At 34.6% G+C, this 26,939-nt stretch overlaps 1 protein-coding gene across 1 annotated transcript in view; it reads left to right on the top strand.

Annotated features, from left to right (window-relative positions):
* Positions 1 to 26,939, top strand: part of GPC5 (glypican 5) — a 632,403-nt gene that overhangs the window by 348,490 nt on the left and 256,974 nt on the right. Inside the window, exon 7 of the mRNA XM_088523345.1 lies at positions 1,807 to 1,969. Coding sequence (XP_088379471.1) covers positions 1,807 to 1,969 — 163 coding nt within the window. The remainder of the gene's footprint in view (positions 1 to 1,806; positions 1,970 to 26,939) is intronic.

Consider the following 26,939-nt stretch of genomic DNA (forward strand, 5'->3'; position numbering starts at 1 on the left):
TAGGTAAATTGGATTCAATGTTGAAATCCTTTGGGATACCCTCCTCAAATACTTATGCAAATAAATGAGAGGAAACATTATGAGCCTAGTCCAAATGTCAGTAACAGAAGATTATCAAGATATTATTATTGAAAATGAATAAAATAGAAGTTATAAGAATTCAATATTTCCCCTGAAGGTATATGAGCTGTAACATAAGCAAATGGGATACTAAATTTTTGTTGAAAGGGAACGCATATCACATCTGTTTCAACAGAGTAAATGTATGTTCTCTTGCCTTTCAGTGATCATCACTCATGAGGAATGAAATCATTTATAACTTTCTGTAAGCACAGAAAAGTCAGAAAGAATCCAACCCCGTTTAAACCAGATTTACTTATATGGATTCATAGATTTTTTAGAGCCAGAAAGGACTTTTTTATTCATTTAGTCTGACCTCCTACATATGATGACCTTAAGGTATGAATTAATTCCTGTGTTAAGAACAAAAAACTGATTGAATCAGAGCATATATATTTTTTAAGAATGTGATTCCAACTATCAAAAATATATATTTATATAGAACAACCCTTCCTATTTTTTCTTTCTTTTTAATATGTGATCTTGATAACATGGATTTATGTGATGTGTAAATGCATATCAAAATGCATAAATCAAACATTTAATACACTTCATTTTCATTAGCCTTTGACTGTTACACAGATCTCTCATATCCCTCTTTTCCAGATAAGCAATTTACAGGTCTGCTTAAATAGCATCTTGGTTTTTTTATATATTTTTTATTTTTATTTTTTATTACACTAAAGGAAGAACACTTCGGTTTAAAACAGGAATCCAGTATAACTTTTTAACCACTGCAGAGATCTTCTGTGTACTCCATCCTTTCTGAACTGAGGGAACAAGAACTGGACTTGAAAGTAATTTAACTTGGAAGTAATATCGTATTTCTTTTTCTATCTCCAAATATTTCCATTAAAACCTTTTGCCAGAACACTAGTCTTGATGATTCATAGTCTGCTGGCTATTCAGGACACCCATGATTATTTTACAGAATAGATTTTTTATCTTCTAATATACATGTAATGCAATATTTAAACTTGTAAATTTACATTTGTCAGTGTTTTATTACAGTACATGTTTAAAAATTAATTCTGTTGTCTGGCTCACCAGATAAGGTATCTTATTAGGCAGCTTGCCTATCTGCTTTGTTACTTAGTAGTTCTCCAAATCTTGCAGCAGTGGAAGGTTTATCACGGCTGGTTTTTATTGCTTTCCAGGTCATTAATAAAAAATCTCAAATAGTCTGGAGAAAATTATGAGTTCTTATAAGACTGTACAAGATACATATGTTCTTAGTGATATTTTTACTAATTATACTTACGCTTTGAGATTTGTCAGGAGGTTTCAATGCCTCCTATAAATGCCTATGTAGTTGCTATAAACAGTTCCTGCTTTTCAAATGATTTGTGGCATAGTGTCAAGTCATATATTGACAGAATCCCATAATAAGTATTTTGTTACAACAATGTGACTTTTATCAGTTAAACCTGTACTTTCATCCTAAAAGGTGAAATTTGACAAAAGTTATTAATGTTGCTGTTCAGCATTGTAGCCTTTTTTTTCAGAATTCCTCTTTGTATCAAAGAAATCATTTCAGTAGACCACCAATGGCACTTTTGACCAAATGATTCACATGTTCACAAGTTTTAATCAGATGAGTACTAGCAAGACATATATGAATTTTCAAGCATTCAGTAAAGTTCTCCGATCTGTATTGCTAACTTGCATAACATATCTTGTCTTCAGCTGTTGCAGGGTAAATCATTTCCTAAATATGATAAATGGGACCTCAGACAAACAGGCAGTGGTGGAAGTGTGGATGAACAAATCAGTGGAGACTGTGATGATGAAGATGGTTGTGAAGGATCAGGAAGCGGAGAAGTAAGAAGAGTCCAGAAAACTACAGATTGTAAGTCCATGATTCTCTTTTCTTTGTGTATTTTAAGATTGTGTTGTCTTATTTACATAAGAAACAGCATTCAATTTTCTTGCAAAATGTGTGGAAATGTTATCTATGTAATATTTCCAAGATTTACAGGGAAAATAGGACTTCCATGCATACGGTATGATATTAACATGACACATGTTAATAGATATTTTGCATATTGTAGACTGTTCTCATTCAGTGTTTTAATCAATTAAAAGAGAACACAGGAACAATAGTATATGCCTGTGAGTTACTAGATTAATATGAAAGAGAATGTTTGGCAGTTAAGCAGAGAAATTGTTTCCATTTTGTCGTAGAACTATGGGACAAAAGACGTAGCATTAAGTTGTCATAGCTGAATTTGGTAGAATGCTACTGCAACCAATGTAGTATAGCTCACAAAGCATTACTGCAGTTATTACTTGCTATATTTTCTTTTGCTTTTCTTACCGCTTATTCTTCTTTATTTTCCTGAAGTCACCACTGAACCATGTTTGTAGGAATTTTCTTCAAAAAGCTATTGTTTATGCATTTCAGAGACATGGAACAACAAGTATGAACATTTGGATTGCAGCACAAGTTATTTAGCACAAGTAATTATGATTGTTAGCATGCTAAGACATGCCTTATCTGAAAACTTTAGATGCAGCCTGAGATGTTGTTGTGCCACTGCATGGTCTATACATTTTCAAGTCTTATTATAGCTTACTTAAATGACACATTAAAAAATTGAGATCTACAAAGACATTTGGACATTTATTTCCTGAAAGTACATTTGAACATTTAACTTTGAAGAAAGAAGCTGGAAATCAAATACTTAAAAGGAGAACTACTTTGGAATATTGGACATATTATATCTATGCCATAATGACACTTTTGTGGTACGGACAGACTGTAAAATGGTCTTAGGAAATGACTAAAACTAAAGCAAGTATTAAATGATAAAGAAATTACAAGATTGGTACATTTTGTTTTATCCTCTTCCACCACATTCGATTTTTCTTCATACTGCTATATTTAGTGTAATCTTTCCAGATTGTCAGAAAGATAGCTAATTAGCCTTCACATTCTCTTATATTGCATCTATTATAATTCTCTAGGATCATGGGCTGTATGTTAGGCATATTCAAGTTTCCAAATAATGCTGTTTCATTCAGACGTTTTCCAAGATACCACTGAACAAAAATATGAGTCAAGAGAGGTCCATATTATGATTAGCATATGGGTCTTAGTAGTATCCTGGATAGTCCATAGAGATTTTATAGACTGATGCTGGCCTGCATTTAATATCTAGGATACATCTTACAATACATCTTGATTGTATTCCAGAAAAAAAATCTTAAAATTAAGGTATGTGAAAAAGGATCTTGAGAAATTCTTTTAAAACTGTTCAAGATAGATAGAAACAGTTACACAAACGAATCTTAGAACTAGTATTAAACATTAAAAAATCGACATCATCCCAATTCAAGCTGGTGAAATTTTAGCTTCAGGTTACTGGTACCAGTGCATGTCAACTTTTTGAAAATTTCATACTTCTAGCCAGAAATATTATCTGACCACTCTTCAAACTATGATTAGAACTTGAAGCTCTAATCAAAAGAAGAACACAGATAAGACACAGGGCAAAGAAAATGTAAATGTGGGTCAAATTCCTCTTCTATTATTCCTTTCTTTTTTCTCTTTTTATGGTACAGAGATGTAATCTTCTTCTATACTAATGGGTGAAAGTAACTAGATATTTAAAAGATTTAAATGACACTGAAGTTGAATTGAAGCACCAAATCGTTTGAACATTTGAATATGAAGTCAATCTCTACAGTTCAAGTTTTAAACACGTGATCTTGTTACAGGCTCTTTTGATTAAAAAAGAACTTACTAAGCTCCAGGAACCAGAAACTTATTTTTTTTATATAGATAAGCATTGTTATTTTAAGATCCTTTAATGCATTTATGATATTTGAAGCTTGAAAAAAGCATAGCATAAACTGAAAAAGTTATTTCATACATATTTTCTTTAAATATGTCATATTAAAATGGGTGAAAAAGATTATTAGTAATATAATTTAGGATTTAGTAATATACACATTTTAACCGGATTGATTATGCACATGATCAATTCACACTTCCTTATGCTCTTTTGATATATGGAGGCATGCAGAGAGAATTTTCTCCTTGACAAATAAACTTTTTACAGCCCTTTTATTTCAGGGTAACTTTTCTTTTCTTTTTTCAGCTATTCTGTATACATACAGTAAGAAAATGGTCCTGTCTCCAGCAAGTTTTTAATCTAAATAAACTGACAACAAACAGATTGTTTTGTATAAAAATAAACAAATAAAATAAACAAATAAAAAAGACACAGCTCTCTCTTCTGAGGCGACCTCACTGTCTTCTGAGCAAGTGGATGATCTGAGGTCTGGAAAGAATTGAGGGGAAGGAAGGAGATATATTCTTGCCAAGATAAAATTCTAGCATTTTTCTATGAACACAGTCTCAGAAGTCGGAGATGGTTTACTTTTCTGTTCTATATTACAGATGAAGTGTTTTCACTAAGTGTTGGAGATAACCAATGTGTGATGACAAGCTTTAGGCTTTGCAAAACCAGTGAAGAGATTGAGAGGAAGGAGAAGGGTATTTCTGATTCAGAAAAGAGGGCACTAACATTGCACTAGTGGTATTTAAAAAAAAAAAAAAAAGTTGTTAAATTTTCAGATTAAACGTTCAATCCTTAAATTAAATTTAGTGTTTCTATATCCTATTATTTTTCTCACAAATTTGCTCTTCATAAGTACCCTTAAAATATAGCAAATCAATGCCGTTCTTTCAAGAAATGATACTAGAAAGATAGTATACTTTAAATGTATAAAATAAGCAGTAGTATAAAGTCTTGACACTTCATTTGCTAGTTTTATTCTACATTAAACAAGCCATTCCAATGGGATTATTTCATGTGGCATTATGAATTACCCCAGAAAAAAATTAGAGGATTCAAGAGGTAATAACAACAAATATTTACCACCTATTTATTGATTTGAATCTGTTTTCAAATAGCTGTGCAAGGAAGAGCTAATCCTGATATCAATCCTCTGAGATACTCAATGCCTTCTATCAAAATTCTCATAAAACTTTTAGCAGGATCACAAATTTTTGGAAAAGTGCTGTACCCACTGCTTTGTCTGTCTTTTTCTTTTCTCATTTTAACATGCAGTGCAGAGATCTTCTTACTACAGATCTTCCAGTTCAGGGTACACATATGTAGAAGCATATATGGTATATACAAGCATATATACAAGCATATATGGTATAGAATTATAGTATATACAAGTAAGCGTTTTTTTCTCACATGCTTGTTTAATTGTTATTGCTTCTGATCTTCATCCTTTTCAAGTAAAAAAAGAGAAGTCCTCAAAGTGTTGTATTTCTAAAACAACATCAGTAGGTTATTACCTTCCTGTTTGGACAGTGTGGGAGTAGAACAACTTGGAAAAGGCTTCTTCTTGACACTTCCCTATAAAAAGAAGATGCTATAATTCAGGTAAATTGTAGTCTCTATCTCCTACTTCATTTTATACTGCATTTACAAGTTCCAAACTTCCTCTCTGTCTTTTCTATTTTTTACTGTTCCTTCAACCACTTCAGTATGTATGGTTTTTTTTTCTTTTTTTATAAAGCTGTTTCTAATGGCATTTTCTGTGACAAATATGATTCTTTCTCATCTTCAGAATTACGTAAAACATATGTGAAACATTATTTACGTTAATACAAGGAAAACATACTGTAATGACTATATTATACTTAAAAATGTGTAAATTCTGTAGAGGCTTTTCCATTGTGCATCTTACCACCAAGCCATCACAGTGCAAGTCACAATCTTTTTCTAAATCAGTGTATGAACAGTAATTTAGATTCATGATAGAAAGTAGAGTTGGAGTAAAATGTATTGGCAACAGACATCATGGTACCACTGGTCTGTATAGCTGCTTCTCTCAGTTGTTCTGCCTCTTCCCTTTAACGTTTGTAGTCCAACTAAACAAAGAACATAGAGACAATAGGTAGACAATATGAAAAAAATACTTTCAGTCAGTAAATTAACAACTTAGTCTCATTTAACATATCTAATCCATTCCATAGTTCCTAGATTGCCATTCTCAACTCCAAAATGAAAGCAAGCGTGAGGGGCTTCTCTGTAGATCACTGCTATCTATGAGTGTCTTGTTATTCAACGACTTCAGAGGACTAGTGGTACATGTCAGATAGTGAAGATTAAAAATCTCTGTTATAGAGATAGTGTTTGTCATATTTTGTATTATCTCTCTCTCTTCACCAGTTTGCTAATATTTTGGCTTTGGTTGCAGTAAAATAATATAGGTAGTAAAAAACATCAATTGTTTGGCAACTTCACAATTAGTGGTGTTTTTATAAGGTAATTCCCATTCATACGTTAACCTCATGATATTAATTAAAGTAATTTGTAATAATTACAGTGGTCTGCCATGCAGTGTTTTAGGCTAGAGAGAGTGTCTTTGAAGAGTAATTGTTCTTTTTTTGTTTGCATCTGTGGTAGAATCTGTCATAATGTAAGGTGTACATTGCCTGCAGCACGTTAATAAGAGGCAGCATACTGTTGAAATTTACACAATTTTACATTAGCTGACTTTATTTCTGCCTCTGAACTAATTCCCTCAGCAGATTCTCTGTAACTCTTATTTGTTTTTAAGTTAATGATCCAACTTGACAGCACAGCTTTAATCTATTACTCGAGTTAAATACATTACTCAAGAACTACAAATGTTGACTCCTGGCAAGATAACCGTGTTCAAGAAAGCAAATGCTTTTACTTTAAATAGGAAACTGAGCAAAAAATCAAAATGTCTTCATTTATTTTCCCTAATATATAATATGAATATGCAAGTCCAATCTTTCTTCTAAAGTAAGATAGCAACCAACTTTACTAAGTTTTCACATAGCACTTCAGTAATTTATATATGTGTATATTTCTGTGCCAACACTTTATCATGCTTACAGAAAAATCTTTGAACTTCATATGTGTTGACAATATGTATCTTCTTTATAGAGGGCAGTGCTAGTTTATTGAAATGTAAATTTTCCACAGGAGTGCTGATTATAGTAAATCTTTCTCTTCAAAAGGTTTTCAGTTCCCAAAAAGACAGGGGGAGAGAGAAGAGCTCAGATTTATGACGTTTCCTATGAGAAGAAAGGGTGGAATAACTGTAGCACCCCAGTTAGTATTAACCTATGAGGACTTTATTGATATGTATGTATGTATATTGATAAGTATGATCCGAGTTGTGTGTCTTATGAGTCCAAACTCTTCTAATGAGACTATGGAGATTTGAGTGTATAACTCCTTCAAATGCATCAAATTATACCCAAATACATTTTTTCCCCAGCTTTACTTATCATAATGAATCTGTTAGAACAGAAGAACAGAATCTAGCTGAATAACAAATTAACAGGTATATGATATGGATTTATATATTTTCTTTCTTTTTTTTGAATACAACTTTTAAGAGGTTTATATTTCATCACAATAACAAATAAGGAATAAGAATTTTTAAAATCTAAATTTTAAAAAGAATTTTAAATTTGCTGAGTTTTATCAAAGTTTTGTCATGTCTAGCAACATAAAAAAAAAACCTTTACACATTTTTTCATGTAAAACATAAATAAAACCCTCTTATCTTTGATGGATTTAACTTCATACTTTTTATTTTTGCATGTGCATCTGAAATATGCAAAAACAAGTCTGTTTATGTAGTCTGCCTAATTGCAAGATATTACGATATCAAAACTAAAAAATGGTGTGTTTTAAATGACTTCTGAAGACAGTAGGCCTCCTTTCATTAAGTTTGGTTTTCCCTGGGAGGCTGCATAATGACTTTAGTACAAGTTAGAAGGTTCTAATAATTTTTTGATGAATGAATGAATTTTGATGATTGTCACGTTTTTTAACTTCATGTTTAAAATGTGTTTTATAATAAAATACTGGATATCTGAAAAGAAGATTTTTTACAATTCTTGAGGTTGTGCTGTGATCACTGTGTCCAAAACACATTCATCTTTCCATCAAGTCCTTCCACGAATTCAATGCAGAAAAATTTATGTTGCTTTCCATTGCATAAAAAAAAAGATGAGCACAAACTTTCCTACTTAATCTTTATACTCTTATTCATGGTTCAGAGACACGGAGATTGGAGAGAAAATTAACAAATATATGTACATTTATTTTGGGAGTTTTGCAGCTCCTAATTTTTATTCCATATTTTAACTTATTTTTTCTTTGACAATAAACTGAGAAGTATCTCACAGCTGATGACACACTTCTCATGCTTTATGTGATGGCTTTTATAATCTCATCTTTGATGTCACTATTCTAGCATCTCTCTCCTTTTGCATCATACAACCCTGAAGAAAATATTTCCAGAAAAATAATGTGTTTTATTTATTTAATATTTAATTTGTGGATAACTTTTCTTATTACCTTGAGGGGAAAAAATAAAATGCTACTTTCTATGCAGTTTTAAAGGGTCATCACATTCGAGCACATGCACAGGCATGTTTGCCTAAACTGTGCAAGTTAGCTAATTTAATGTTGCTGTAAAAAAACATCTTCACCTCCCAAAATCTAAACATAAATGTTGGAAAATAGCTATACATTACTAATAAAACTAATAAATTTAGGCTCTTTTTATAGTCATTGGAAAGAAATAAACTCTGAGTGAGCACAGTTCATTAGGGCTGTATTAAACAACTCTGCTGGGAATTGCACTACAAAATCCTTATTTCTCTTGACTGTAAAAGGACTCAGGACACACTAGCACAGATACCTAAATTTAGTTAGCAGATAAGTCCTCACTAAAGTGATGTTATTTTGCTTACTATTATTATTATTATTTTTATTTGATTTTGCTTGTTTTTATGAAAAGATTCAATATTTTTCAGTGTATTTTACAGGTTTATCATTAAGGTCACTACTGATTTGTTACAGTAACTTAAAATAATGGAGTTACTTAAAACTACAGTCAGTAAAGTCTGTAAAATGGAAATCATACTATCTAAAAAGTCTCATTTGTTATGAGAAAAAATTAATCCATTTTACATCATATGTAGTGGAGGAAGTTATTACTGGTGCAAAGGCATGTAGAAGTGGTTATGGATTCTATAGAGTGTTTTGCTATCAGATATTCTTCATAGTTATTTTTTCTGTTACTCTTTTTAGATTTGGAGACAAAAAAGTTAAAACCACATCAACCCAAAACTTTCATGACTATTATATTTAGAAGGATTTCACAGAATTAAGAAGGAACTGTAAAATATTTTTATCAACTTATGAAACAATCTTTGTTTTTCTCAAAACTGTGAACCACATCAGACCTTTATCTTTCACTCTATTCTTTTTTAAAACAGATTATAACTGTGATAAATGTCACATTTTCGTATACTCAAGGGGAGTTTATGATCAAGGATGTCTCCAGCCTTTACTGCATTTTTTTGAAAAATCATCTCTTGGGAGTTACCTTTGAAAGCTGTGCAGGGACTTAAATTAGATTAATTTCATATTCTTGTCTTCCATTATTAACAATTATAATTGCAATGCTTTGAATAATCTGCTATTTGGTAAATCATATTCTGATTATTTTTCAGCTTTAAAATAAAATAAAATCAACCAACTTCTGTTTATTACAGAAATTTACAATTTTTTTCCTAGAAAATAATCTATATGGAAGCTGTGCATACACAATTCTAGCAATTAAGATCTGTAAGAGGTGTGTTATTATCAAACCAAAATTCTGCAAAAGGCTCCGAAAAGGTTAAATTACTCTGAAATATTCAGTTATGATCTATACACTCTGGAACAATGCATCTGTAAGGAGCAACTGATTTTTCTTCTCCCTCCCTCCCTCTAAGGGGAAGTAGCTAGATGTCTGCATATTTCAAATCTGTTATGCAATTTTGAGATATTTGCTTTAATTAATCTGGTTATAGGTAGGAGTACTATCTTGTAATTTCTGTAAGAAATGTATGGCAAAGAGTGCACAGGAAGAGGAATTTTCTATCCGCTGGTCCTCTTGGAAGGATCAGACATGTAATTGTAAGGGTCAGAATTAATTGCCTAAATATGCTGACATTTTATAGGGTCATTTCAGGAACCTGTTTTAGTATGTGCAGAATATCTCTCTAGTTTCTACTGACTGTATTAATTATCTATCTAGTGATCATAACAGGAGCTAGATCACATTAAACATTGTATTAGAGGCACCTACAATTTAGATACTTCAATCTCGAGATAAATTACACTCCTTGTGTTTCCAAAGTATTTCGCTAACTCTTTGCCAGATACTGGCCAGCAGCAGGGAGAATATGCATGTTGAATGTGAGCCATTTCTCTTGTTTCATGCTTTAATATATTGGTTCTGCTCAGGGCCAATAGTGATGCTTGAAGAAGGGAAAATCTCCTGCTTCGCTGTGATGTATCCAGTTGTGGGCATAGAAGGTTATTCAATAGCAGAGTAGATACAGACTTCATCTTTTGTGGCACCCTATAATCACTAGTGTTTTCAGCGCTGAATCCATTAGTTAGTTCCCTGCAACATCAATCTTTTCTCCCGTTTGACTTCTTTTCTCAAGTATGTGCTGCATGCTCTCATCCTCAGGTAACTGCTTTTACTGCACAAACTTAATTTAGGAGTAAAGTCTTGCTTTGGCTCCCTGAGCAGCTGGTACATTTTTCATTCAGACATATGATTTGGGTTTGGTGTTGTGAATATTCCAGGCATGGATAGAACGTATGAAAAGGTATGTCAGGCTTCAGGGAAGGGTATGAAGCCCTTGGCTTTATTTTATTATTAACAATGAATAAATATTTTTGAGCTGGGAAGGTTAATCACCTTAGAATCCTAGAGCAAATGATATGTATTCTAATTCTTTTTTAGTTCAAGTATTAGAATCTCTATAGCAGCTGGCCACTCTAACAGTAGTAACAAAAATAACAGAAATAAATATAAAACACAAAAATGTTGAATGTTCTTGTAAAATAATTTTGTTTGTTAAGTGAAAGAAACTTTGAAAAGTTTTGTTTTCATTAAAAACCTTCCTCATTTCAATAAGCACTATGGATGTCATTAAATTGATTTGATGATTAGATAAAACTCTTATTTTTTTAAGTCAGTGCTGTTAATATCACACTACTTACTTAGGACAGCTAAGAATTTATTTGCATTTTATAGAATGAATAGTATGAATATCCCAAAGGGTTTAATTCATATAATACTTTTCTCTGAGAACACCAATGGAAAATCTAAAACAAAAGCTGGAGATGTAACTGGTTGCTAAATAGAATAAGGCCAAAGAACCTTGATTCTCCAGATTGCTCAACAGCTTGTTCATTCCCTGGTCTCCCTCAAAAGCAATGTGCTATAGAAGTAGTTAGCCCAAATCATTATGGAGGTAAGTCAGACATTACCATTTTAATTCAAAAAATATCTGTGAAATCAAACCTAGAGGAAGAGAAGTATAGCTTGGATAGAAGGCAGACTGAAATAAAATGCCTAAGAATGAGAAATTAGTCCTGAGAAAGGGATTTTTTTTTTTTGAGTAAAAAGGTCTGAACAGAGGTGGGTATGTGAGAAAAAGATTGAATCAGAGAGCACCTAAGGCAGCTCGATACCCACAAATCCATGGGCCCTGATGGGATGCACCCCAGAGTGCTGCATGACCTGGCGGATGTCATAGCTAAGCCGCTCTCCATCATCTTTGAAAGATCCTGGAGAATGGGGGAGGTGCCGGAGGACTGGAAGAAAGCCAGTGTCACGCCAGTCTTCAAAAGGGGCAAGAAGGACCCAGGCAACTACAGGCCAATGAGCCTGTAGTAATGGAACTGCTCATACCGGCCATTGTCTCCAGGCACGTGAAGGACAAGGAGGTGCTCAAGAGTAGTCAGCATGCATTCACCAAGGGGAAATCATGCTTGAATAACCTGATAGCCTTCTATAATGGAATGACCAGCTGGATAGATGAGTGGAGAGCGGTGGATGCCATCTGTCTCGACTTTACCAAGGCTTTTGACACTGTCCCTCAACATCCTCCTGGGCAAGCTCTGGAAGTGTGGGACAGACTAGTGGACAGTGAGGTGAATTAGGAATTGGCTGGTTGGCAGAGCTCAGAGGGTGGTGATCAGTGGTGCGGAGTCTAGTTGGAGGCCTGTGGTTAGCAGTGTCTCCCAGGGGTCAGTCCTTGATCCAGTCCTGTTCAATTTATTCATCAATGACCTGGATGAAGGCACAGAGCGCTCCCTCAGTAAGTTTGCTGATGATATGAAACTGGCTGCGCTGCCATCCAAAGGGACCTGGACAGATTGGACAACTGAGCAGTGAAAAATCTTATGAAATTCAACAAAGACAAGTACAAGGTCCTGCACCTGGGGAAAAATAACCCCAGTCACCAGTACAGGCTGGGGACTGACCTTCTGGAGAGCCGCTCTGCAGAGAGGGACCTGGGCATCATGGTGGACGACAAGTTGACCATGAGGCAGCAGTGTTCCCTCGTGGCCAAGAAGGCCACTGGGATCCTGGGGTGCGCTGAGAAGAGCGTCTCCAGCAGGTGGAGGGAGGTGATCCTGCCCCTCTACTCAGCCCTGGTGAGGCCGCATCTGGAGTATTGTGTCCGGTTCTGGGCTCCACAGTACAAGAGGGATGTGGAGCTGCTGGAGAGAGTCCAGCGCAGGGCTACGAGGATGATCGGTGCCTGGAACATCTATCCTATGAGGAAAGACTGAAAGAGCTGGGCCTGTTCAGCCTGGAGAAAAGAAGGCTGAGAGGGGATTTAATCAGTGTCTAGAAGTACCTCAAGGGAGGCAGTGAGGAGGATGGTGCTGGCCTCTTTTCGGTGGTGGCCACTGATAGAACTAGAGGAAATGGCCTGAAACTGAAGCATCAAAAGTTCCACAGGAACTTGTGGAAAATTTTTTTAACAGTGACAGAGCACTGGAACAGGTTGCCCAGAGAGGTTGTGGAGTCTCCTTCTCTGGAGATCTTCAAAATCCGCTTGGACGCAGTGCCTTGCCATATGCTCTAGATGATCCTGCCTGTGCAGCGGGGTTGGACTAGATGACCTCTAGAGGTCCCTTCCAACCTTCAGCATTCTATGAAATAGACCAACTTGTAATATCAGACTTAAATTTCCTTGTTTATTGTATTTATTATGTCTGTTCCACCATTCTTCCATAACTCTCAAAATAACTTTATAGACCTGATTAGAACTGCTGATCTCTGCTACATTCCAGTCACAGGGCCAAAGGATGAATCCTTTAGGAGTGAGAAACCCAATATGTGAACATTCCTTACAGAGGATGTAGCGGTATACAATGTGTAAGACCCTGAGGACTCTCTGATGGGTTATAAGAATGACATTTGGACAATCTGTCTTTATACAGAGTTCAGACAGCTTGCGGTTTTCAATCTGAAATACCAAGGAGAAAAATCAGACTATGACAGTTTTTCTTAAAAAAGAAGTTAAGAAAAATTTGAATAACTGCAAAGTAATCACTTTGCACATATTGTGTTGATAATTTATCTATAAAAATACTGTCATTAGAGAGATAAGAAGTAATTATTCATTAAGGTGAAGGTTTGCTTTCAGCAAAAACTAGACATATACACAATTATTAATCATGCTTTGCTGAGATTTTTGAGATTTTATTAAAATATTTAATGTGTGTTCTAATGTTGGTTGTTCCTATCTATGTGAGCAGTTTTTACCAAATTAGGCAGAACTGGTTCTCTTCAGATAGTCCTCAGCTTTTAGAAGCAGTAGTTTCACATTATGAAAAACGGTCCAATTAATACCTCTTTTAACAGCTTCCATAGGAAGGGCAAAAATTCAATAGAAGCTAACTGAAATACATGGTAACTTCTCTTAACATATGCTGAAGGGCAATGGTTCATAGTTGTGCTCCTAGTGATCTCACTTTAAAGCTTTTTACAGTGGATTAAGGAATTTAGTACTTCTGCTTCTCAAGACTCACTTGTTATTTGAAAACAGCAAGCAAGATGTGTGATGTATAGTGTCATAGTATATATTATTAAAAAAAAAAGGAAAAATGTAATTAAAGGCATTGTGATAAAATCTATAAACTCAATAGCATTTTTATGAAGATACAAGGCACTTTTCTAGTAAAAATCAAATATAATATTCAGTTTGTTAACAACTCTCATTAACTTTATTCCCAAATCCATAAACATTAACATTGTGCAGCAATTTCTATGAAATGTAAGTCATAAAATGTAAAAAAAAAAAAAAAAAAAGATATTTAGAGAAAATGGATTCCAAAACAAAGAGTAATCAGATTTTTTTTTCTCTTTTAGCCAGTCCCATTCATTCAGTGCCTTCTTTCTCCCCCCCCCCCCTTTTTTTTTTTTTTTGGAGGCATCTCCTTCTTCTAATTAATTACCATTTGCCATCTTATGTCAACTCATTCAATTATAAGTCATTGTTTAGAATATTAATATCCTTAGAAACAGCTACCTGACACACAGCTCTCATGCTCAAATGGCCACTGACCTAACAACTGAATTTAATTTCTCAGAATTCAGTATTGTTTCAATTGGTCCAAACAGAATAACTATGAAGAAGTGCAGGTGTTTTTTATTTCAGTTCCTTAGGATTGTTTATAGCTTAGCCATGTAATGGCAATGTTCTTTCACAGGGAAAAGGCAATTAATTCTTCTATATGCCAGAAGATGCCACTGTAGCACTCACTGACAAAGAGCAAAGACTGATTGCAGGTGAAAAGGGTATGAATATTATTATGTACAATATCTGATTGATTACTTCTGAGAAGATGTTACTCTAAAAATTAAAACAAAGTAAATTTTGTAAGAGGATGAGACTCTGAAGTACTTGTAATTTTCACAAAAAAAAGCAAATGTATATCAGAAATTAAAGAAAATAATTATTTTATGGCATAATTTCATTAACAGAAATCTTAGTAGAGTGTTTGCTAACTTGAATATTTATGGGAATAACACAGCAGCAAACATCAATATGAGGACGTATTCTGTCCCAGAATGGTTTTTCTAGAAAGGATTTCCCTAGTATTTAATATACTGCTTAAATCACGTTAAAAATATTCTTCTTAAGTTACTATTTCATTTTCTTCTACGTGTCATTAATCGCAGAGAGGTCTAATATCATCTATCTCCTGCAATGTCATGGCTTTTTTTTTTTTCCTTAAAATATACTGGTGGTAAGCAGTCTCTCACTAGCTTTAGAAAGTAGGCTTTTCCCCAGATAATAAAGAGACAGGACATCCGAAAATTATTTCCTCCAAAAGCCTACCTAAAAAGATGTTTTATTTTATTTTAATATTGGAACAATTTGAACACTTTACTTCCTGGCAGCAATGTTACTTTGTGATGAGGGGGAAAAGAGAGAGGAAGGTGACTCTGGAGCCTCACAGACAGTCACAAGTAAGTTTAAATTGATTATTCATAACGAAATACAATAGGATGAAGAAGCCTTTTTAAAAGCACATCCTTTGAACAACCTCTCTATCAGTTAACTGCTTGTCCTAAGTGACAAAGTGATGCCCAAAAAAGAAAAAAATATTTTCAAGACTAAAATCCATATGATTTGTATGTTTATATGCATGATATCTGTTTGGGAGAGATGGGATGTACCTCACTAACTGTGAGCAAAAGTATCTTTGCTAGCAGGTTGGCCAACCTAGTAAGAAGGGTATAAATTAGGAATGACAGGGGAGGGATAGAATTACTAGCAGCCACGTGAAGGGGTGATAGGGCTGACAAGCAAAAACCTTGGAGTAATGTGAACAAAACACATAATCAACAGAACAAGGCTTAAGTGGAGGCACTTCAAGCACTGGCATGTAATCAAGGAAGTGTCAACAAGGCAGCATTATGGAGAATCCTCTCACACCTTCTCTGTGAAATCAGCAAATTTGTTTGCCCTTATGAAGTACCTGCATGCTAATACTCCTAACATGGGGAATAAACAGGAGCCTATATAGATCTGAATTCAGCTAGAGATCTATGATCTTCTTGTGATCTCTCACATGGAATGGGACCCTAAACGAAAGATAAGTTCAAGAAAACTAGTTGATATTCAAGGATCACCTCCTTCGAGCTCAAGAATGCTTCATTCCAATGAGCAGGAAGTTGAGCAAGCATGGCTGGAGACCTGCATGGATGAACAAGAAGGTGTTGGCAGAAGTCAAACATGAAAAGGGAAGTATACAGAGGGTGGAAAGAAGAACAGGTAACCTGGGAGAAATATAGCCTGAGCATGCAGGGGTAGGGCTTGGAAAGTCAAAGCCTATTTGGAGTTCAGTATGACAAGGGATGTCATGGACAACAAGAAGCAAAAGAAAGATGAGGAGCAATGTGGGCTTTCATCATCTCAGTATTTAGTCTTAAGACTGTTCTTCAGGAATTGCAGGCACCAGAGGCAGGAAGAAAGTCTGGAAAAAGAAAGACCTTCCCTTCCTGGAGGAGGATCATGTTAGGGAACATTTAAACAATGCATATTGTTTAATGTATTGCTCTGATAGGATGAAGCCCTGAATGCTGAGGCTACTAGTTGATGCCAATTACTGCCAGACCACTCTTAATAATCTTTGAAAGGGCATGGATAACAGGAGAGGTGCCTGAGGAATGGAAGAAAGCAAATGTCACTCCAATCTTCAAAAGAGTGAGAAGGAGGAACCAGGGAACTACAGGCTAGTCAGTCTTATCTCAGTCCCTGGAAAGGTGATGGAGCAGTTAATTTCCAGGCACGTAAAAGATAAGAAGGTGATTGGGAGTAGTCAGATGAGTTCGCAAAGCAAAATCATGCTTAAATGACTTGATAGGTTTACACAATGAAATGATTGTCTTGGTAGGCGAAGGAAGAGCAATGCATGTTCTTCACCTTAGTTCAGTATGGCTTCTGACTGCCTCCTGTAACCTCCTCACAGACAAACTGATGAAGTACAGGCGAGATGAATGAACAATAAGGCTGACAGATCTGGCTGAATGGTAAAGGTGGTGCAGTGGTGCAAAGCCAAATTGGAGGTCAACCAACTTTCCCCAGAGGTCAAATATGGGGTTGAATACTTTTTCATTTATGACTGAATGATGGGACAGAGTGTACCCTCAGAAAGTTTGCTGATTAAACACAGCTGGGAGGAGTGAAGAGTGCCTGATACATGAAAGAGTTGTGCTGCCATTCAGAGGGGCCTTGATAGGCTGGAGAAATAGGCATGGCAGAGCCTTACAAAGTCCAACAAAAGGAATTGCCATGGGGAGGAATAACCTTATACATCAGGACATTCTGGAGGCTGACCTGCTGAGAGCAGCTTTGCAGAAAACGACCTGTTGGTGGACAACAAGCTGGACATGAACCAGCGTTGTGCCCTCATAGCAAAGAAGGTCAGTGGTATCCTTGGCTGCATTAGGCAGAGCATTGCTAACAGATAGAAGGAGGGCTGATCTCCACAGCACAGGAGAGATATGGAGCTACTGGAGTGAGTCCTGTGAAAGGACATTAAAATGTTTAAGGGATTAGAGTATCTCTCATATGAAAAAAGACTAAGAGAACTAGGGCTGTGTAGCCTGCAGAAGAAAAGGCTCAGGGGTGATCTTATAATGCATTAAAAATATCTTGAGGGAGGGTGCAGAGAAGACAGAGCCAGCCTCTTTTTAATGGTACTCAGTGACAGGATGTGAAGGACTGAGCACAAACTGAAGCTCAGGAAGTCCTCTCTGAATTTTTTTTTTTTTTTCCTGTGGGAGTGACAGAGCGTTAAAGCAGGTTGCCCGGAGATGTTGTGGAGTCCTTACCTTTGGAGATACCCAAAAGCTGTTTAGACACATTCTTGGGCAATGTGCTCTAGGTGACCCTGCTTGAGCAGAAGGATTGACTGATCTCCAGAGATCCCTTCTAACTTCAACCATTCTGTGATTCTGTGATTCTGCATATCTTCCATTGTGTTCCACATTTTACTAAGTGTCCTACCAGAATGCATCTTCAAAATGTAATCTAGACAGGCTGTTCTGCTATGAAATGTTTTTTTTTAAAAAAAAAGATAAAAAGTTATTAATCACAAGCAGTATATAAGACAATTTTTATATCTTCATATATTACCTGGGGAAAATAAGACACCTTCTTCAGTTATTGTATGTAGACTTTGTTTCTTGAGGTTAAACAGTTTTGCTAGCAAAAGTTTAATGTTTATTATGCTTATGCCCTATTAGAGGTAGCCGCAAATAGTTCTTGGGCTTAGGGAAGGAGGAAAGGCTACTTTCAGTCAGTTTAAAGTTATGGTAAGTGGGTCAATATATTCAGCCTGTTCAGTATTTTTAGTAGCTTGTTTTTTGGAGCTATCTTTCACCTCTTTAGCTGCAAAATTAAAATTTATTCTCAGAAATCAGGAGCTACCTTTTAGAATAAAAGCCTGGTCATTGTGCCGTGGCTTCAAAAGGCGCATTGAATACTATCAAGTATTGTGGAAATTGAGGTGCATTTTACATGATTGAAAAAATATGTCTCTGTTAATAAAACACTAGCTGATGACTTTATATTTTCTTGCAAATTAGTGTAGTAGGGAGGAACCAGAAAGAATATTTAATCAACTGAGAATATTGAACAGCTGATTGCTATGAGGCACAACTACAGTTCATATATCATGTGCAATTATAATTTTGATAAAATATTCTTACGCTAGATATTTTTGGTGGAACAGTCAAATGGTAGTACTTGAGCACATTTATGGAATTGGCCTAATAGAAAATGGTCTTATATGATGGCAATCCAATGGACTCAACTGTAGGTTGAGAGGTAGGACTGTAGGTCCTAGGACTGTAGACTAATAACTGTAGGTGATTAGATTCACAGTAATTACATGTACAGGTATTTTATCCTGCTTGCTAGCCAGGTAACTCTCTTCTTTCATTGCCTCTGTATAGCATATCATTTTTTTTTCTTTTCTTTTTTTTTTTTTGTAGTTAAGCTTTAAAATACAGTTACAGAATCAAATTACACTTATATGTGAGGCAAAAAATATGCCTTTTATTATAAAAGGCTTAAATGCACCAACAGAAATTAGTTTTAATGCATAAACATTAGTTCATCCTAATTTCTGTGCATTCTGGTAAAGATGATACAATAAATAAATCACAAAACCTATCCATTCCAAACATCGAGTCCTCTTACCAGTATCTACAACAATTTTGTTTGTAAAATAGGATTAATTCAAAAAGTATTTATGTTATATGCAGATAAAGTTGTCTAGAAACAAGAGTAGAGTTTTAAGAAATATGATAGAGACCCAAGTGAATCTTGATGCTAATAAACAGATAATACTATTTTCATAATTCCGTCTATGTTCCATCCAGTATATGATTCCATCTTCATTGATGTTCAGTGCTGAGTGAAATGTGTTCCATATATTGTTCAGAAGTACTCAATATTAGGCACCTATGATTCAGAGTACAGTGTAGCTGAGGAATTTAGTATGCAATAGATAACTTTTTCATGGTCCACATGAAGGGCGAGATGGCCAGTGAGTATTATGTCTCTATGATCATCAATTTTGCAATAATAAACTTCCTATTTCTGCTTTTATTGTATGGTTTTCATCTTTATGCTTATCTATAAAATATAATTGAACCAGAATCATTTTTGATGAAGCATTTAGTCCATAATTGTTCCATTTCTCAATCTTTTCTTATTCTGGAAAACATCACTACTGCATGTTGTGAGAAAACATTGGAAGTAGCTAAAAATGAACCACTTTTTGATGGACCACTACAGAATAACCCTTTTTAAGAAATCATCCATACTTCACTAGCAGCAATATTTCATTAAATTACAACAGAGATACAAAGCGGAAAGAAAAAGAACATGCATAATGTATGAGCCAAATATATACATATATATATACACACACACACACACATAAATTTAGCTCATTTTCCAGTTTTAGTATTTGCTATCACAATTTTTGATTTTGCTATATTTTAGAGGTCATTCAAGTTGCTGAGAGGAAAAAAGAGAATCAAGAGTGGCATAGAAAGTAGCACACCTGAAGACCCAAGAAGTAAGTTAGGTTAATGTGGTTGAATATTTGCAGCAAAGCAAAGATAATTTGCCTTATTTTTTAAAACCTTTTCATTCTTATTTTAAGTTACATCTATTCCCTCTTGAAAGGCAATACAGATGCAGGAAATAGGAAGCAGATTATCATAGTGACCTCTTCAAATTCCAGATGTAGCTAGATGTTCTGTTTTTAAACAAATGGCTACATTAATCTAATCACAGTTCCCCCAGGCATAGAGTAATACAAATGAAAAGATTTTTTGTTTGTTTTTGTTCCTGGTATATTCTTTTTCTCACTTGTTCCGTGTCTTGACAAAATTCTCTGGAATCAAACTGCAACTTATCATACTCAGACATTTACCAGCTTAACCATTCAGTATACAGGATGCGTACTGAATGATAAATCTGTCATATTCTCTGGAGCACAGTTTTCCAACACATTATTAAGAGAGGCATGTAAGGAAAAAAAGGAACATATAACCTTATTACAGTTGTAATACATTTCAAAGTATCAACCATACTGTTTGTTCAGATTACGTCTCTTCGTTTCTTTTTTCACTAAGTCCTCACCAAGAATGTGTATTTCCTTGAAAAATTATGGTTTTTTTTGAATGGAAACATATCCTAATAACATTCAGAATTGTATCCAGAATTCCGAAGTGGAACAAGCTAGAGTAAAATTAGAAGTCATATATATCAAAGGAGTGAATGAATAGCACACTTAGCATATATGCAGATTTAGCAAATAGTAAATCATGTGATCTTCAGTCTTGAGAATGGCTATTTTTATACTGAAATATGCAAAAATATGCTTTCCATGGTTCTCTTTCTTTGAAAGCAATATGGATTTTTTATGTTTTTCTCTAACTGTGAAAAACTGGAAAAAATTGTCTTGAAATTTTTGATTTGTCAAATTTCTGTGTTATTTTCTGTGCTTCATTTCTCCTTGTGACCAAAGTCACAGATAGCAGATCTTCAGATTTATGTTTGTTCATTTTCATTAGAAAAACAAATTGATGTTGCTATATCAACTCTTTTTTTTTTTGTGATTAGCAGACCTCTATATATAATCCTGTTTTCCTGAATACAGTAGAAATCAAACTGCAGACATATGTGTTAGCTTTGCACATAGTTCACTGTGCTCTACCTCTTGGCTCTATTTTCTGGAGCATATTAGCTGTAATTTTTTTAACCATATCATTTATTTTCCTGCTGCATTCTTTGACATTTCTTATCACAGAACATTTCACTAATCTGTGGCCAGCCACTAGCTTCACTTTTCTTCAGAAAGGTTCTCCCTAAACTCCTGTTTTGAACAAGAGCTCTTTATTTATTTATTTGCTGTAGCCTAGTTTATTATTTCTGTATTTTTTCTTCTAATTAAAGGGAGACTCTTGTGTTGCTTTAACAAGGTTTTACTGAATATCTATTACAAAAAAAAAAAAAAAATAGAACAGCTAAACTGAAATTCTAATAGGTTTGAGTTTTCTTCTTAAGTTTCACACTAGTTATACTGATTGACAATAACTTTTTAGGAGTTATTAACACTAACTCCTTTCGCCTTTTGGTATTTTGGGCAACAGTAACACTGCTGCTATGACTCTGGTAGTTTCTACTTGTAAGAATAAATTTTTGGGATAGATATGACCTTTGTCTCCATTCTGCTACTCAGTTATGTTTCTTCTTACTACGATAGCTTTTTAAGAAATCACACTTTCAGGGGATTTTCTCGTTCTTATAAAAAGTCTGTGCCAAGAATTTAAATATTATGCTAGTCTTCAAAGTTGGTATAATTTCTTTTAACTAGAGTATTTCAATGCATTTTGTTTCTTTTTATTCCCCTTTTATTGTTTTAAGATAGTATTTCTTTCCACATTTTCTCCACAGTTATGAAGAAAGTTAAAAATGTATTAAAAAGGTCATCTTCATGTAATCCCATGACTCATGCAGCTCTGTCTTAAACAAGGCAACAAGTATCCAGAAATTGCACTAAAAAAGAAACAGCTAAAACAACTTCACCTGACCTAATACTTTGAACAGATTTCAATCTTTGGAATCATAGAAAAATATAGTCTTTGCCATAATCCTCACTTTATTTCTTCCCATTGTCTGGCTTTCTATTACAAGGTGTGAGAAGAAGGGCAAGAAAAGAGGAAGGGGAAATTACATACTTTATGTGTTATCAGCAGGTGGCATTAGCATGCACTAAGACCTAAAAACTAAGTCCTATTACTTTCTTAGCAAGGAAACCATCTGCAGCTTCAGCAAACATAGGTTTAAGAGTGCAGTTGTATTGATTATATTGATGAATAGTGACCATACAACACAGATCCACTCATTTCCTTTGCTTTATGTATTTAAACAAAAGAGCAGATCAAGCAGGTCTTGATCAAGAGATCAAGAATTGAGGGAACAGCAAATATAACATTAGTCCTTTTTTATTTTGATACTGTGCCAAGACATTGAAGAAGGCAAGAGAAGTCAAAGGTCTGACAAAAGTCTCTTTGTAAAGATGGACAAAGATGGACAATTCTTATAATTCCCTTTTATTATTAGAGTAGTTGGCTCTGAGCCATATAACATGGAGAAAGAACATTGCAACTTTAGCACGTTTGGTATGAATGCTCTTATTTAGATAAAAAGCAACCAAAGATTTCTATATTATAGTTATTACCACATGATTGCTAGTTACATGAAGCAACATGGTTAGTAGGGTGTTATATCATGTCATCTTTTACCTCCTCTCCTCATGGAAGGTGAAGTAAGTAAGTGTGGTGAATTTTTAATCTACAAATTAAGGTCAAATATACGATATAATTATCACACGTGAATTGCAGGAAACTGTTTCTGGTGATCTTTCTGTGGTTTGGCTAAGGACTTAGTAATGTCCATCAAAGATCAAAAGGATCAAATTTTACTTCTAACAAAATAAAAGATATTATCTATATAAAATCTTATCTATTTACTCATTAATTGAATACAATGATCTCTTTTTATCTTCCACTATTTGTTACAAAATTTATACGTATAATTTTAAAGCTTAAGTATTGATAAGAATGAAGGCCATACTTTGTAATTTTCTTTCAAAACTGGGCTATGATTAAAGAGAACTTCCAGTATCCATTAAAGAGAGTGGAAAAGTAGGCTTAACCTAGGTCTCTCCAATGGAGATAAAATTGCACTTCTCAATGCAGGTATGTGGCTCTTAAAACATTTGAAGTGTGCTAAGGCATGCTCTCCATCACCTCTTCACAAGATCCTAAGAAGCCAAATATATGGTTTATCTTCCAAACAGAAGGTACCCATATGTTTTTAAGCTCTCCCATGGCAGAAAGATGATTAGAGAAAAAAACGACATTTAGATGAGATCATTAGAAATGGAGATGCATAAAAATGGGCATGAGGAAATAGTAAGGCCACACAGTTTTTATTTTAATGAAGTGACTGTTTCTGCCACTGAGTTTACTGCTCTAAACCAAAACAAACCACTCAAATTCAGACTGGTATGTCTTCATATATTTAAAAAAGTACAATTTTTAATACTATATTTTTATTTATTTTTATCTTTATGTGTAGAGAATTTTTCAAATCTTTGTTTGCTCAAATGTTAGCTTAACATTCGTTATGTATCAGACTAAGAATGGATCTCGCCTTAACAAATAGTTTAAATAAAATGCTTACTAAAGAAAATGCAGATACAGAAGAGGTTATTTAAATAGACTAATACTTAGTGGATTTTTTACCTAATCACTGTACATCTTTTCCTTGTCTGGAGATTGTAAACCACATAATTGAATTCTGGGAGCTTGTTAAGTTTTCTCTTGTGTTTTCAGTTGAGTCACAGTAATTATTTGTTAGTATAGGCTCTAAGCTTTTCCTCACTATAAGTAAGATATTACAACTTGGTTTGAACCTACTTTATTGTCTCAGAATACTAGATACTAAATACTAAATAAATAATTGTCACGAAACGAGTTGTGGTGGAGTAACACAAAGCACTTTACTCATGGGAAAGAAATAGTAATAGTTTTTATTGATATGGACAATGTTTTTATGAGGTTCTATGACAAGGTCTCTTATTACTTATTTCATGCAGGTTCAAAATACACACAGAATTATCAAGGACATCTTCCTGTTGAGTTCTGGAGTGCAGATTGGACTCCCTTGCTTACCAGACTCCTCAAAGAAATCTGGTTGCAGCTGGATTCAATCCTAGTCCCAAACCTAGTCATAAAGCAAAGCTTACAAGTTCAAAAAGAGAGAGAGAACACTTACCATGGATCTGTTGTGGCAAGGATCTCTTAACCTTGAGAAGTATCCTTGAGAGGCATCCCTGCTCAATGGGAGATCCTTGAGTGTAGCCTGCTGTAATGCAAGCAGAGCTCAATGGGGTCTCGGGCTGTCCCCATATTTATGCGATAAGATGATTGAACTATAGTCATTCTTTCATTTCAGAAATGACTGTGTGGGTGACAGAGCCCTGGAACAGGCTGCCCAGAGAGGCTGTGGAGTCTCCTTCTCTGACGATCTTCAAAACCCACCTGTATGCTACTCTGCCACGTGCTCTAGGTGTCCCTGTTGGAGCAGGGGAGTAGGACTAGACGATCTCTAGAGGTCCCTTCCAACCTCAACCACTCTGTGATTCTGATTCTGTGATTCTGTGACTGTTGCCTGGTGTATGCACAATTAGTCTTATGTCTCCATCAGGATGGAGCCATCAGGACTGTTATTGATGGTTAACGTCTGAGTGGGGGAAGAAATCAGCGAGGCAACTACAGAGATCAAATAATGTGGTAGTTAACACCTGAATAGGGCTACATGAGAAGTCAGGTTGAGCTGGGGAAGGAGCACATCTGTCACAATAATAAAGGTTCTTTCCTCTGGCATATCACCTTCTATCAGTCAGGAGGTCTTCCAGTTAGCTCTGCTACCAATAATGAGTAAAAATGAGTAGATATTCTGGATTTTCAAGAGGAATAAGCAATCTTTTCCTATTATTACTATTTTTAATTTTACAGAGTGCAATAAGAAGGTACCTCCAGCAATTAATCAACCAGTGTTACCAGATCTCATAGTCTTTCTCTCAGTTTCACTTATTTATTGTTTTTAATTTGTTTATTTATTCAATCTTTTGCAGTTCATTTTTTATCACAGCAATGTCCTTCAGCATTGTGGCTGCTGCAACTACAGCACTTCTGCAGATCTCACCCTATCATTAGTACCTACTCCTTCAGAGATGGAGACTGTTGTGTATGCTAAAATGAACTAAAAATGAAAACTGACTCTCTTTTCAAGTACAGTATATCAGTGCCAGTCTTGTACTCCAACTGTATTAAATTAGATTTTCTACATTAAACTTCTGGGAATCATCTAATCTTCCAAACTCCTGAATATTTTCCATTGTCTTACTCTGCCTTATCCTTAATGAATTATTCTCTGTTCTTCCAGACTTTTACCTTCTCGCCTGTAAACCTCCCTTTTGTTTCAAAGCTTGCTCTTAAAAAAACAGCCCTTATTTTTAAATCCAACTGAAAGACTTATGGTGAATCTAAAACCCAAATTTTTCCTCCATGGTTCCTCTCTTGAGGAACTTCAATGTGCTTTTGTCTTTCTACTATTTGTATTTTGCTAAAGCATATCTAATTAAAGAATTCTAAGAAGAACTAATCTTTTACTGATCAATCAGAAGTAATTTCTAAAGGAATTGAACCACTGCTAAATATACACTGCCCCTCAAATTTGCTTGTCCAGTTAAACTGACTTATATCACTCTGAAAGAAACATGTGAATTTCAATAGGAGGAGTACATCTCTAATTCTCAAAGATGAAAGTAGAAGCCAGTTGTTACCTGCTAAAAGTCCTTCATAGTCTAATGGTCTAAAGATAATTCTTCCACAGAAGTATAGAAAGCATATTTCACAACAAAGATCAGTAGAGTTTTAAAGATAAGTTGCTAAACTAGACCTTTGGATTTATTTTTTGAATATGCAACAGGTGTAGGATTGACTGTACTTTTCAGTGATGGTAAAATCCTCCTGCCCATCACCAAGAAAATTGGCTACTGGACAGAAAGAATAGTTTTAGAAGCATTAGAAGCCCTCTAAATATATTTAGTTATGTGGGTGAAAAAGAATTCCATTTCACTTTTTTTTTTGTATATTTCTATATAGCTTATCCCTAAAGAAATTTTATTATATACCCTTATCACTTCAGTTATATGAAGCTATTGAAGTCCTGTTTCACATCCTGGACTAGACAGTGTTACTGACATGTCTTTCTAAAGGAATGGAACTGTAGAAAATAGAAAATATATATATATGTATACATTGGCATTTGTACTAATAAGGATGAAAACTTATTTTTAGGAAAAAAAAAGACCCTAGAGAGACTGAAAGGACTTATTAAAGTCCTATGGGTATGAAACAACTTATATCATTTGAAAGCAACCTTTATTAATTTTTGAAACTGAAATCAGACGTGATGGTCCAATTGCTCTCTATATAACTTGGAAACCAGAGTTATCTCTCTCTCTCTCTCTCTCCCTCTCTCTCTTTTGAAAAAAAAAAAGAGCATAGAGTTACACCAGACTGTAAGTGAAGATGAAATTATGAGTAAGCAAATTATTTTAAAGTATAAAAAATATAAAAACAAATGTATATAAACAAATATATAAATATAAGTCTATAAGGATTTGGTATTTGTTTATCAAAAAAGAATAATTCTTCATTAGATAAATTTATTTATATTTTTTACAGATTTACTTCCTCTCCTGTTTTTTAGGTGCAGTGGATTGTGTTATAAAATGTGGTGTGTCAAAGGCCACTCTCAACCTGTT

The sequence above is a fragment of the Tinamus guttatus genome, unplaced genomic scaffold (genome assembly GCF_059628265.1).
Source record: "Tinamus guttatus ecotype Peru unplaced genomic scaffold, ASM5962826v1 Tinamus_guttatus_pri_ptg000180l, whole genome shotgun sequence".
NCBI lineage: Eukaryota > Metazoa > Chordata > Aves > Tinamiformes > Tinamidae > Tinamus > Tinamus guttatus.